This window comes from Musa acuminata, chromosome BXJ3-4 (assembly GCF_036884655.1).
Source record: "Musa acuminata AAA Group cultivar baxijiao chromosome BXJ3-4, Cavendish_Baxijiao_AAA, whole genome shotgun sequence".
Classification (NCBI taxonomy): domain Eukaryota; kingdom Viridiplantae; phylum Streptophyta; class Magnoliopsida; order Zingiberales; family Musaceae; genus Musa; species Musa acuminata.
The window spans coordinates 4,783,720-4,798,166 of record NC_088352.1 but is presented as its reverse complement, the minus strand read 5'-3'; the positions used below and the strand labels follow the sequence as shown (position 1 = coordinate 4,798,166).

Genomic DNA, 14,447 nt, shown 5'->3' with positions numbered 1-14,447 from the left:
TGTTAGATTCATATAACTATAGTCATAATCTATAATATTACCCTTGAAAGATGGTATAAAAGTAGATCACCATTCCCAAAATCTATCATCTCCGGTATCTAAATGCTTAAGTCCTCATATGATCTTAATTTATGTTCTTAATTAATCAAAATATTCTGTGCACACTTCTATTTTAATACTATCTATTTTTTTTAGTCAATACCATTGTATCCATTAGATGAGAAATGACCTCAATTTCTAGAAAAAAAAAATCACTTCTCCTTAAATGTGAGTGTAAAATAAAAAACAAAAAAAAGTTTAATTTTTTTTCCAATTACTTGGTAGTATATATTGTGGAGACACGCAACCACCGCATAGAATGGGCCGAAATAATCCAAATCGAACGTCATAAGTAATTGGGCCAGTTAATGGGCCCAACGAATAACTGGGCCGTCTAATGGGTCATAAGCCGCCATAATTTGAGCTCCGTCGCCGCACATGGGACTAGGTATAGTCCTCGTCGCGCTACGGATCTCTGGCATCTCCGGCCGCGGACGGCCATGGCGATTAGGGCTTGTCTGGGTTTGATGATCCTCCTCGTCTTCTCCTCGACGATCTCCACCGCGCTCTTCGAGGACCAAGTCGGGCTCGCAGATTGGTTCGTAGATCCACTCTTCTCGCTCTCTTTTCACGTCATCGTCACCTGCCCCTCCCTCTCCTTTTCTCCTCTTTGGTATCCTGGGTTGCATGATGTGTTGGTTTCTTTACTTCTCCTGATCGAACCAATTCCTTATATTCAGACCAAATAAAGCATATTCTGTGGCCGTCCATGATGCGAATCGAGTAATTTTCTCAGCTCGACCTTTTGCTATCTGGATAAATAGTATCAGTTGGGATGTAATCATTGTCAAGTTGCAATTTTTGGGTAGCAATCGATTGATCACTACTGACTATATTTATGCAGACTATCGAAGTAAATGGATGAGCTGAACATTGTGAAAGCCAAGGTGTTTGCATCTATATGTTAGTTCTTAGAATGTATTCTATATGTGATGTTTAAGCAGAATCACAGCTGAATATATTCTGCTAGGACTATTATTGTCATGAACTATTGTACGTATTTGCATATGCCATACAATACTAAACTATTATGTATCTCCTGTGGAGATTGCCCATTTAGACACAAATACATATCTGATTTTGAAATTTTGTGTAGGAATACTTCAAATAGTAAATTTAAGGTAAGGGCTCCAATCAACTAGTCCGACAATATTTTGGTTTGCTACGTTAAGAATGTCAATTGTGATTATCAAAATCTGGTGTTATTCTTTATAGTGATGTTTATGTTGCTTGTTGCTCTAAATATTGTTAGCAGTAATATATTACAATAGAGGCCTATTGATGATTTGTTAATGTTGTTGTCACCTTCTGAATAAACTAAGCCGCTCATTCTCACACTACAGGCATCAGAAGTACATTGGGAAAGTGAAACATGCCATTTTTCACACTCAAAAAACAGGGAGAAAGCGTGTAGTAGTATCTACTGAAGAGAATGTTGTTGCTTCTCTTGATCTCCGAACAGGCGATATATGTGAGTTCAACTTCTATGTGTTATAAATATTAGTGTGCTAGGTATCTTCTGCTTATTGTCTATTGTCCAATTTATTATATTGCAGTTAAGCCACTCCAATTACATATTAAGCAACTTTATTTGATGGCATTTATAACTCTAATTTTGAGTTATCTTCTCCCTTAAGAGTTTGACTAATGTCATTCATCTTGTGTTTGTGCAGTTTGGAGGCATGTTCTTGGGAAAATTGACCATATTGATCAAGTTGACATCACTCTTGGGAAATGTAATCGTCTCTTATCACTTTGTTGATGTATAGTTAGGGTGATAATGCTTGATTCTACACTTTCTATGTTGTTCCTTCTGATCTAAACTCTTTTAAATTTGTACTTTTAGCTGTATGTCCCACATCAAACTAACATGCTCTGAACTTCATGCATATTTATGCATGTGGGGCTCTTTTTGCACCTTGACATTTATCAACATCCTCTTGTTGGATTCATGCTTGGGTCCGGGTCTGGATCCTTTAAACCATCATTAGATTTGGATCATGCTAAATCTTACCTGATAGCATCCCTGTTGATAGGAACATAGGGTAATAGCTGTCTTGTCCTCTATGATTGAGCAGAATCACTAGCAATAGCTGGTTATGTTCGGTGGTGATGTTTTGTTCAGTTATTAGTTTTGCTGGAAGCTTATCTTTTTTCCTTGATATCTATTGCTTGGAACAATACTGGAGATAACAAGGAAACCTTGTTCTTGAGCAACCAATCTCTCAATATATCATTCAACAACAGGAAATCTTTTGTCATTTCAAATTAAATTTGCATGTTTTCTCTTTATATGTCAAGAAAATGATGGCATGGATCATGGTTTTAACTTTTAAGTACCTGTCGAACTAGTTTGCATGGACCAGTCTTTACCTTTCTAACCAGGATATATATTGTACCATATACCCTGGTGTTAGTCGGTATTTATTTTTCTTATTATTATTTTTTATTGTACCAGGTGTACAAATTGGTATACCATACAAAATATGTGTGACATACTAGTCTGGCAGTTATTGAACCAGTATTTAAATATTTTTCATAAATACATTTCTGTTTTTTTTTTCTTTCAGATGTTGTTACACTATCCTCAGGAGGAAGTATATTAAGGGCATGGAACCTTCCTGATGGTCAAATGATATGGGAGTCAATTCTTCAAGTTTCAGCACCTTCAAAATCTTTGTTGCATGTTCCGGTACGAAGTAAAGATCTGCATGTGCAGAAACTAATACATTTTAAGATGAATAAACATAGATATATTTATCTTTTAAAAAAAATGAGTTCAGTGCAATAAACTTGCAGGCAAACATGAATGTGGGAAAAGATAATTTGATTCTTGTTTTTGGTGGATCATTGATTCATGCCTTATCAAGCACAGATGGGCAAATTGTTTGGAGAAAAGAATTGTCCACTAATAGGTACTTGTTAACTTTTTTAGGTCTTCCTTTTTGAAATATCCACTTCATCTGTGTATAAAATAGTTTGCTTTGCAATTCTCTACTGTGATTACAGCTTAGAGATTCAGCAGGTTTTTCAGCCTCATGAGAGTGATATCATTTATGCTCTAGGATTCATTGGTTCATCAGAATTTGTTGCCTACTATGTCAACTATAAGACTGGCGAGGTGCTGCAACAAAGCAAAGCTTCCTTTAAAAGTGGTTTCTGTGGTGAAGCATCTCTTGCTTCTGATGATGTGGTAGTAGCATTAGATGCCAGCAGAACATATTTAGTTTCAATAAGCTTCAGAAATGGAGTTATAAATTTCCAACAGATATACATCCCAGATCTCATTCCAGAGTTTTCTGGAAAAGCTACACTGTTGCCTTCAAAATACAATGGCATCCTTGCCGTAGATATTGCATCATCAATAGTTTTGTTAAGAGTTAAAGGTGTCAATGAGCTGGAGATTATTGAGAAAATTAACTATCCATCAGCCATTAGTGATGCTCTTCCTTTATCAAAAGAACAACAAGCTTTTGCAATTTTGCAGCATGATGAATCGAGGATCCACTTTAAAGTGAAATTTGATACTGATTTGACAAGTGAGGTTCTTAAGGAAACCATACAGATGGATGGTCAAAGGGGAAATATTGAGAAGGTTTTTATTAATAATTATATGCGAACAGATAGAACCCATGGTTTTCGGTTTTTAGTTGTAATGGAAGATCACTCACTATTATTGGTGCAACAAGGTGAGATTGTTTGGAGTAGGGAGGATGGACTGGCATCTATTGTTGATTCAACAACATCTGAACTGCCTGTTGAAAAGGAAGGTGTGTCAGTTGCAGAGGTGGAGCACAGCCTTTTTGAGTGGCTTAAGGTACTGTTTCCTTCACATTGAATTTCTTCTGCAACAACAAACCAAAGATTTATAGAGATGATAATTCTTATATCACAGTTCATGCTTGCTGGCGTATAAATAACTTTTCATTTGTGGACAACATTCTTAGAAGGAATATATCATTGGGTCTCCTGGAATAATGATTCTGACAACTTGATTTACCCTAAAACAAATTCCGATGATTGTCAGTAATCCACCGATCTGTTTACGTTTGAAGATCTTTTAACCCTTCCTGTAGTCACCAAATCATCTGTACCACCATGATATACTTTGAGCTTAATTCTTTTTCAGGGATTTATGTTATCATGCCTGCTTCTTGCATTCAATTCACTCAAATTTGCATGATTTTCTGGATGCTGATTGCTAGTCTATCTGACATGTTAAGAAGTCTTTTTTTTCTACTTGCACCACTCAAATTACTGTAATGTGGTTTGATAGGTCCTACGTTCATACGTGTTTCATCTAAGACCTCTCATTATAATCAACTGTCGATCCTCATGTGTTTATTAATAAAGTAGAACTTTTAGAAACGTTAACCCTCAATCTAGTTATGGGGATCTGCGAATTGCCAATATTGTAAATGTAATAATGTATGGAACCTTCAAGGTAATTATGAACAAGTTAAAAGAGTTAATATGTCAATATTTCCCTGAACATGGTATTGATGATAGTTCCATTTTAATTTATACTATTGAACTCTTTTATGTAGGTTTTTTTTTTGGTCTATGCAAAAGATCGTTCATCTCATTTATACTCTTGAACTACTGCATCAGTTATCTATGCAAACATTTGACTATTTCATTATTTTAAAAAGAGAATGACATGTGGATGGAGGGGTTTTTTTTCACCGTGTTGTCTTCATTCTTGTGTTAATATGAAATGAAATTTGTGCATATACGTTTTGTCAGGTTAAATCCTTTTTTCTAGTTTATTATATGTTTTTGGTTTCTCAGCAATATTTGCAGAAAACGTTCATTTTCCAATCTTATATAAATTATGTGACATGATTTCAGTTGAAGAGCTCCAGGAACAAAACCCTGATTTTTTTGCAAATCACAATTACGACTTATATTAGCTTATTAATGATGTTTCCTCTCTTTTTTGTTTGCTTGTGAAAGGGACATTTTTTGAAACTTAAAGGAACTCTCATGCTTGCAAGTCCCGATGAAGTGGCTGCTATACAAGCTATCCGGCTCAAAAGTTTTGAGAAAAATAAAATGACAAGGGATCACAATGGATTCAGAAAGCTAATTATTGTGCTAACTAGAGCTGGAAAAGTTTTGGCACTACACACTGGTGACGGCCGTGTTGTTTGGTCTGTTTTACTTCCTGTCCTTCGTAAATCAGAAACATGTGGAAATCCTTTTGCTTTAAATGTATACCAGTGGCAAGTCCCTCATCATCATGCAATGCATGAGAATCCGTCTGTCCTTGTGGTTGGAAGATGTGGTCATAATTTTGATGCGCCAGGCATTTTCTCAATCGTTGATGCTTACACTGGGAAAGTGCACAACTCTTTAGTACTAGAGCACTCTGTGAGGCACATAATGCCTTTGCCCTTGACTGATTCAACCGAACAGCATCTTCATATTGTAATAGATGACAACTTACATGCCCATCTGTACCCAAAAACTTCTGATTCTGTTAAAATTTTCCTTGATGAGATGCCAAATATTTACTGGTATTCAGTTGAAGTAGGAAAAAACATAATTAAAGGATATTCACTAGAAATCAAAGGTGAACAGGACATGGCTGAGAATGTGTTTCAGCCTAAAGAATTGTGGTCCATTGTTTTCCCTTGTGAGTCCGAGACGATTGCTCTAACTGCAACAAGAAAAATGAATGAGGTATGTCTTTATCGTGTCACTTTTTTACTTTAGTTTATCTGGTAGATATAAGTTTTTTATATTTAAGCTCATTCTTGTGACTGTGTTTTAACAATATCCTATTAATTACTTCCATCTCTTCTCCAGATAGTTCATACCCAAGCAAAGATTGTAGCAGATCAGGATGTGATGTACAAATACATATCAAAAAATATACTTTTTGTTGCTACTGTTGCTCCTAAAGCTTCTGGAGAAATTGGGTCTGCAACCCCAGAAGAAGCTTGGTTATATGCTTACTTAATTGATACTGTCAGTGGGCGTATTCTACATCGTGTGTCTCATCAGGGAGCGCAAGGCCCCATTCATGCTGTAAGATGGCATTTCTTTAGTGTATCTCTTTTTTCAACCATGCATCTGCATATTCAAGTGTTGATCTTGAGCATTTCTTTAGACAATAACATAATGCACTCCCTTGGCTTTTCTCTTGAAGGTCGTGAGTGAGAACTGGGTTGTTTATCACTACTTCAATCTTAGAGCACACAGACATGAGATGTCAGTCATCGAGATATATGATCAATCTCGAGAGGTAGACTCCTCATATGCATAACATATTCTTTCCTTCATCATTTTCTTTTATGTCCTATACTGAAGGTTTTATGGCTAAGAATTTTTGTATCTTTCACAGGATAACAAAGATGTGTGGAAGCTTGTACTGGGAAAGCATAATTTGACAGCACCTATTTCTTCATATTCTAAACCGGAGGTGACTGTCAAATCACAATCATATTTTTTTACTCACTCGGTGAAGTCCATGGCAGTGACAGCGACAGCCAAGGGAATAACATCAAAGCAGCTACTAATTGGCACAATAGGGGATCAGGTTAGTCATTGTTAATTTAAGAATAACCAAACTAATGGTACTCAGGCTTATGAATTTCAAGCATTGGAACATGGTTAGCTTTTACATGAAGATTGTTTAATGGTGTCATCTGTCAAGGTTCATTATAATATATGCTTGATCTGTTTCTTATGTTACAGGTCTTAGCACTTGATAAACGTTTCCTTGATCCTCGACGTTCTGTCAATCCCACACAATCAGAAAAGGAAGAGGGGATCATACCATTGACTGATTCTTTGCCAATTGTCCCCCAGGTTAGTTGCTTATGACTTCTGTTTACTTCTACCTTCGTTTTTGCCTTTCCTTTTTGCCTACTAAAACCCTTGAATTATGGAGTGAAATCAGCTTACAATATACGCGCCACTTTGCTTTGTTTAGAATTACTTGTCCTTGAATTCCAGTTGGTAAGTGTTGTTGATGATGAATCTTTGTTGCATTACTCTTAATTAAAGATTGACGTAACCCACTAAAAAAATAAAAATTTAGATCAACACTAAGGTATATTAGTGTATTATAGTCTAAATCAGATTTAATTTTTTAATAGGAAACAATTTAGCTTTTTTTCTATTTGGAGTTATTTTAAATTTTCCATCATCATCTTTTCTGGGCCTATTTACGGTTGGATCAAGAGTCTAAATAAAAAATTCTATAAATCTTATTGTTATCACTATATATAAGCCCCTTGAAACAAATTTGAAGAATTACTGAAAGGATTGAGATTTACTTGAAAGGAGGAGGTTCATCTGATGGGAGAAAGAACAAGTATTCAGTAGAGGAAGTACTAGATGTTAGGTCAACTTCTAGGTATTGTGTGTATGGAGTTACCATCAAGCCGTCAAGCACATTGATCATCTTAGTGAAATTAAGACTTTTCAACAGCTGGTAAGACCTTTTTTTTTAATTTTCTTAACAATATATTTGCTTCTATCTTTGATCCTCTCCAGGCCCCACATTGGTTGTATCTTTATGCACTAGGCTTGTCAATTAATCCTTCTAATGACTCTTTTGACTTCCTTGCTAATGTCTAGAGCATGCTTGATAGATATTTTGACTTTTTAGATTTATTTGTTGCAATTTTTTGCTACCTTGCATTAATTTATCTGCATAATAACAGTATAAAACCATATCAACTTTACTTCAAGATCTGCTAGGAAGGTATCATACATGCATGACATGGCCACAAACCCACGCTGACGTGTGACGCTTCTTGCAGTCCTACGTGACACATGCTCTTCAAGTGGAGGGCCTGAGGGGCATTGTGACAACCCCTGCCAAGTTGGAATCCACCACGCTCGTCTTCTCCTACGGTGTGGACCTCTTCTTCACCAGAATTGCTCCATCAAGGACATACGATTCCCTCACTGAGGACTTCAGCTACGCTCTGCTGCTGCTCACAATCGTCGCCCTGGTTGCTGCCCTTCTGGTGACATGGGCATTGTCCGAGAAAAAGGAGCTCAGAGAGAAATGGAGGTGAATGGATTCTCCACCTCTTGTAAAAGGCACTAAACTTCTACGTACTATGATGATTGCCCCTTATTTTGTTTTAGGGTAAATACTCCTGAATATTTAGTGTTGTCACTTCTTTTGGCAACAAAAGCCCCTCAGATTTTACAGGTCAGCAAATATTGATGTCAGTACCCTACTACTGAGATTTAGGTTTATGCATCGAATTGAACTAAGAAAACTTGTCTGAGATTTCTTCTGGCATATGCCATCAATAGAGCTTGTTTCCACCTACCTAGGCAGTTTGTACCTTGATGATACAGCTTTACAAGTGAAAGGAAGTGGCACAACTATTTGGTACGCATGTTTTCGTATTCTTCAATCGATGTAAGACAAAATGTGTTTATAATTCATCATTTATTTTCGTCATCTTCATCGGGTACTGGTACAAGAGTTCACGATGAATTATTCGTTTTGGATGAATAATGTACCGTACAGTTTTATACCTTTGGGTGGATCTCGTATTGCGGTGTTCTCGTATTCAGCAATTCATGTGAGATTAAATTGTTTATCACATAACAAACTAATAGTAACTTATTTCCTCTCTTGGTCAACTGCTGTCAACAACTACAAAGGGACACATCAAGCAAGCTACACTGATAAGTATGGCACCAATCCATGGATCTAATGGATTGGTGCTTCGAGTTGCTGTCCAATCCATGGATCTTATGAAGACTGCACAGCTTTCTCGATGGACTAACAGGGAATCCATCCCTTGGGGATTCTGTGCAGCTCCACACATGATATCAGATATGGGCCATAAGTCATCACCTACCTCCCAAAGCAACCGAGTAGCAAAATGAAACAATAGGATCGAGTCTAATGGTTAACTTTGTTGCTTAACATGTGTAAGCCAAGCAAAAAGTCAACCTCTTTCCTTTTCCTCCTATATCTTATCCACACACACAATAATGCCTTCCGTTCTCAAGCATACACAAGTGGTGAAGGTTACGAGTCCGACTTGTGTCGGTATGGTTGCCGCCAGCGAGTGGGGAAGTCGGGAGAGTGCGATGCTTCGACAGCTCCCCCATTGGCTAACCAAGTAAGGATGTCTCCTTTAACCCTCTTGTTTCAATCTCGCATGTTGCGATCACTCGTTCAAAAGGAAGAACTTTCATTCAATTTTTATTTTCTTCTTCCTTGACCACAGGACGAAAGAAACATCAGGTTAGCGAGATTATGGAAAGTTCAGAATGAGTAGGTTGGATTCTGGTCCTGTTCACAGCTCTCGCTCACTCTGGTATTCTCCCTTCTTGGCGTGGGACTCTGCACCAAACCTAGTGATGCCAACTGCTTACCAATGCAAGACACTCACTTCCTACCGACTTCTTCACTGGTGATCGGTAAGGAATCCCTCAGCGGCGTGGACTTCTCTTCCCACCCGACATGCGGCGAGGGACCCTCTTATGATGCTCACATCAGCGCAAGTGTCGGCAGCCGCCAAAAGATTCTCCTCCCTTCTTCTTCTTCTTCTTCTTCCATTGATGCTCGCATGCAGTGAAACGAAGAAAGCTACCTGGATTGGACCGATGACCTAAGTGGGTTATTCATCATAAAATATAGAGATATTGTTCTAAGAATCCATGTAGTTAGGACACTATTATCTTAATCTTGTTGATGTCATGAAAGCTACGAGGGTGCAGGATGATGATTGATGAGTGCTTTCTGTATGATTATGCTGTGATGACAAGAGCTCTCAGAAAGATGCAGGCAAGTCATCTCCTCAGAAATCATGAAAGCTTGCTGAAGTAACAATGGAGTTTTGGTATGTGTGTGCCTGTGTTTGCTGCTATGATTGCACAAGTATCAGAATTTTCAGAAGAACAAATATAATAGAGCTCTAAAAATATATTTAGTTACATGCATTCTTCTACCTTCATTGCCACCACACCAACCTGAGACATCACCATTGTGCTTGTGGATCTCTTCTCCTAACAACACACTTTGTGAGAAAGGCACAGAAGAAGAAAGAGGATAACAGAGAATAAACTGTTTCACATTAACTTGTCAAGTATTCTACTTGGGAGCCACATGCTGCTGCAAATGATAGAGCACAATAGCTGCACCTAAACTATGTGAAGAACTGGGCACAAAGAGAAGAATCCAAATATGACATCCCTCAATGATTGATGAATCATTGCACATCATCATCATCCATGGAATAATATCTCTGGGCCACACTAAAAAAATTGTGTGTGCTGTCTCATATGATTTGTGGCAGGTGGAGGATGATCTAAGAAAATTTCAAGCACCATCTTGCATGGCAACATGCGGTTCTTCTGACCTTTCTACTTCTACATTGTGAGGCAGTAATTGACATAGTTAATCTCTCTTCTCTCTTCACCATGTCTCTCTCTTCCACTCCCTTCATAGTTTGCGGAAGAAGGTAGTATGGCAACTTCATGACTGACTCTTTCAACAATAGCTTATAGTTTTTTCTCTCTGCACTATCTCCCACCTTACTTCCGGTACATGCAAATAATAGGATATGTATATATATATACATACACACAGAGTTTGTGTTCTATATATAAACAGCAAGCAAGCAGCAGCTAGTATCAGACAGAGGAAGAAGCTACCTGCACCAAAGTTTTGTCCCCTGCTTCTATCTGACCCCATGAAGGCTAACTCATGCCCGGAGCTTCAGAATGGGAGCAGAACGAGCCTTCAGAACACCTCCAGGATCGTTCTTCTTCTGACTGCAACCCTCCTCCTCCTCACCATCATTCCTCTGTATCTCTTCCCTTTGTTAGCCACATCACTTGCATGGAGAAGCCTGTCCGATTCATCATCATCATCATCATCTTCTTCTTCTTCTTCGGGTGACATGGCCCGTGATTCCATTGCCGGTCTGGGAGTGGCACAGCATTCGTGTGACATCTTCCGAGGGGAGTGGGTTCCGAACCCTAACGCGCCGTACTACACCAACGAGAGCTGCTGGGCCATCCATGACCACCAGAATTGCATGATGTTTGGAAGGCCCGACACGGGCTTCATGAAGTGGAGGTGGAAACCGACGCACTGCGAGCTGCCGGTCTTCAACCCGGCGCAGTTCCTGGAGCTCGTCAGGGGAAAGTCCCTGGCGTTCGTCGGCGACTCCGTCGGGAGGAACCAAATGCAGTCCCTCATCTGTCTCCTCCACAGAGTGAGTTGTCCATTTTCAGTCTTCGTCTTCATGCTCTTTGGTGTTTCCCTAACGTGTAGCAAAAAGCTGCACTTTCAGTACTTAGTGACCTGCATCCAACAGAGAATGATAAGAACATCAACCGTAATGCTACTTCCGATGCTCTCAACCATTGCAGCATGAGGCTTCTCCTTAAATGCATCTGCAGGTGACGTACGTGGTGGATGCCTCCCTCACTCAAGACGAGAAGTTCCGACGCTATCACTTCCCCACCCACAACTTCACCGTCGCCAGCTTCTGGTCTCCGTTCCTGGTAAGGGCCCACGAAGCCGACCCCAATGGTCCCACGCACACTGGCCTGTTCAACCTGTACCTGGACGAGCCCGACACCAACTGGACCACCAAGATGACGGAGTTCGACTACGTGATCGTGTCGGCCGGGCACTGGTTTTTCCGGCCGGCAATGTTCTTCGAGGGCGGCCAGCTCGTCGGTTGCCACTACTGCCTGGACCCGAACGTCACCGACCTGACCATGTACTACAGCTACCGGCGGGCGTTCCGGGCGGCGTTCGGGGTCTTCAACAGCCTCGAAGGATTCAGGGGGACGGTGTTCCTGCGGACGTTCGCGCCGTCGCACTTCGAGAACGGCGAGTGGGACAAGGGGGGGAACTGCGTGCGGCAGCAGCCGTTCCGCCGCGACGAGACGAGACTGGACGGCATCAACCTCGAGATGTACATGACGCAGGTGGAGGAGTTCCGGGAGGCAGAGATGGAGGGGCGGGAGAAGGGCGTCAGGTTCCGGCTGCTGGACACCACGGATGCGATGCTGCTGAGGCCGGACGGGCACCCCAGCCGGTACGGCCACCTGCCACACGAGAAGGTGACGATGTACAACGACTGCGTGCACTGGTGCCTGCCGGGGCCCATCGACACGTGGAACGACTTCTTGCTCCACATGCTGAAGAACGAGGGTGGGAGAGCGCGTTCTCGGAACGCCCGGAAGTCCACCATCAAGTAGATGGGTCGATGCCTTCCTTTCTTTGGAAAGTAGATCCACTCTGTTCTACATGAAGAAAGCTGCATCATACGTCAGCGAAGGTGCTTTGATTGTTTGAAGACGAAGCTACAAGCTGTAAGAAACTATGAACGATGTTCTACATTGATAGCTCAACAAATTTATGGAATATATATGGAGGAGAGACGTTCATAACATCAAATTTGGTGCATATAAACTATTGCAGCATACACCAATTCGGGAGAACAATGAAGAAAATATGATGCAGGTGGTGCATATGCAGTGAAAGGAGACACTGTATAAAGTTCTGCAACATTAACCATAACTTGGCTTCATTGAGCCCTTGAACTCAAGATGAAAGGTGTAATACTTTACTGACAGTAAATAGGCTAAATGAGAACAAGATCCTCCAATAACCAGAGTTTGAACTTGAAAGAGCATCAGATTGCACTCACAGTGTGTTCTTTGCTGATAAAACAGTAATTTCATCATGGCCTAGAATTGAAGTGGTTCAGCAAAAAAGGTCCCTAAATACTACTAGCCTCTGAGCATGGGGTAGAACACTGTGTGTCTACTCTTCAAATCATTTTGAAGGAAGTTGAGTGAAATCAAGCGCTGAATGAGCATAACTGAAACTTATAATGGTTGCAAAGATAAATTTTGGCCAAGAAAATGGGGTTTGTATAGTCAAGTTAATTGGTTCATCATTTTTTTCATATGTTTTCATACATTGGAAAAAGATCTTCTTACAGCCTTTAACACCTTAAGGTTGCAAGATCATGCAGACCCTTTATTTACTAACCAACTAAAACATGCAGAATGTTGATATTAAGGTTGCAAGAAGGCAGCACAAAAAAAGAATAAAAAAAAACCACACATCTCAAGGACTAAGTGGAACAAATTCAGTAAAACTAATGAAGTAACTTTTGTGTTCTACGATATGAGCAACTTCAATAATATATTTCACATACATATCCAACACTAGCTAAATTGATCGAGGTCTCATCCACTAGGCGACCCATTCTTTACATGAAACTATATGACATTAACAATAGAGTCTGACCTAATAGAGGAAGCAAACTATTTTATCATAGCTACTAAGACAAACAAGAAAATAACATAAATCAGGAACTTGAGAATGACATAGTAAAAGTCCTCAATTAGGAAGTGCTCAAGATTTAACAAAATAAAGCAGGAATAATAATCTGAAAGAACTGCACGATCTGTTTAATTGGTAACACTCTCACTTCTTTTGAAATGTTACAAAAGATAACATGGCATGAAGGCCTCAAAAAGATTGTGCTCCATAGGACAGTTACCAAAATTCACACAAGTATACAGGAGGAGAAAAGAAAAGCAAGAAGAGATTCTTGCATTTAATTGATGACACACAGCAATAGCAACAACATTATACCTTAAAAAGAGAAAATAAACTGCTATCATAATTTCAATCAACTAGACAAGTCTATTATCCTGCCAATTGATTTGAATACAAATACAAAGGTATGTTGGTTTTTATGTATGGTCAGCTATGCCCTGGCAAGCTACTATGTCTTATTAATTATCCAACAAGTAGAGAAGGTAGTAAGGTCATTAGGAAAGAAAACAAGAAAGATGATAATTAAATATCACCATTTTTACACAAGGTATCCACGAATCAGGGCTATTTATACATCAAGGAAAATGAGGTTGGAAGTACATAAATGTAGTTATATCTCTCAAAATGGTTCCTGACAAGTTTCTCTTCTCTCACTCGCCTTGTCTATCGTAATGCATTAAGAATTTAGACCCTTCTACCCAAAAAACAGAGTCAGGCACACATTCAGCATGCAGATTACTTGACTGCTTTATTTTCCATATGCATTGTATTCTAATTCACAAAGTATGCAATTTATGTTTTTGCAGATAAGAATGAAATATAAAACCTTGTCAATCATTTGAAACACATCCAACAGAACACATGTTATAAACAGGTAGCTATGTCATGCACGCAATTAAATAATCCAAAGATCAGTATTCATGACCACCACCATATTCCAGCAAGTATAATTCACACAACAAAATACACCACGTGCTCTCACAGTAAAAAAAAAAACATGTAACATATAGCTCTTTTCTAGAAAAATATTGATGTTTCAATTCTT

General features: G+C 39.3%; 2 protein-coding genes across 2 annotated transcripts; both read left to right on the top strand.

Annotated features, from left to right (window-relative positions):
- Nucleotides 1–479: 479 nt before the first annotated feature.
- On the top strand, nucleotides 480–8,533 carry LOC135634952 (uncharacterized). The gene is made up of 12 exons (XM_065145717.1): nucleotides 480–637; nucleotides 1,443–1,570; nucleotides 1,773–1,835; nucleotides 2,670–2,791; nucleotides 2,899–3,014; nucleotides 3,109–3,916; nucleotides 5,056–5,784; nucleotides 5,911–6,132; nucleotides 6,254–6,349; nucleotides 6,449–6,643; nucleotides 6,802–6,915; nucleotides 7,875–8,533. The coding sequence occupies exons 1-12, from the start codon at nucleotides 540–542 to the stop codon at nucleotides 8,133–8,135; spliced, it is 2,952 nt and encodes a 983-aa protein (XP_065001789.1). The 5' UTR covers nucleotides 480–539; the 3' UTR covers nucleotides 8,136–8,533.
- Nucleotides 8,534–10,683: 2,150 nt separating this feature from the next.
- On the top strand, nucleotides 10,684–12,505 carry LOC103980748 (protein trichome birefringence-like 19). The gene is made up of 2 exons (XM_009397232.3): nucleotides 10,684–11,309; nucleotides 11,497–12,505. The coding sequence occupies exons 1-2, from the start codon at nucleotides 10,782–10,784 to the stop codon at nucleotides 12,304–12,306; spliced, it is 1,338 nt and encodes a 445-aa protein (XP_009395507.3). The 5' UTR covers nucleotides 10,684–10,781; the 3' UTR covers nucleotides 12,307–12,505.
- The last annotated feature ends 1,942 nt before the right edge of the window (nucleotides 12,506–14,447 follow it).

Coding starts and splice junctions, on each gene's coding strand:
- LOC135634952 (XM_065145717.1), top strand. CDS start 540: ATGGCGATTAGGGCTTGTCTGGGTTTGATGATCCTCCTCGTCTTCTCC. Junction 638..1,442: donor CAAGTCGGGCTCGCAGATTG/GTTCGTAGATCC, acceptor CTCACACTACAG/GCATCAGAAGTACATTGGGA. Junction 1,571..1,772: donor TCTCCGAACAGGCGATATAT/GTGAGTTCAACT, acceptor GTGTTTGTGCAG/TTTGGAGGCATGTTCTTGGG.
- LOC103980748 (XM_009397232.3), top strand. CDS start 10,782: ATGAAGGCTAACTCATGCCCGGAGCTTCAGAATGGGAGCAGAACGAGC. Junction 11,310..11,496: donor TCATCTGTCTCCTCCACAGA/GTGAGTTGTCCA, acceptor ATGCATCTGCAG/GTGACGTACGTGGTGGATGC.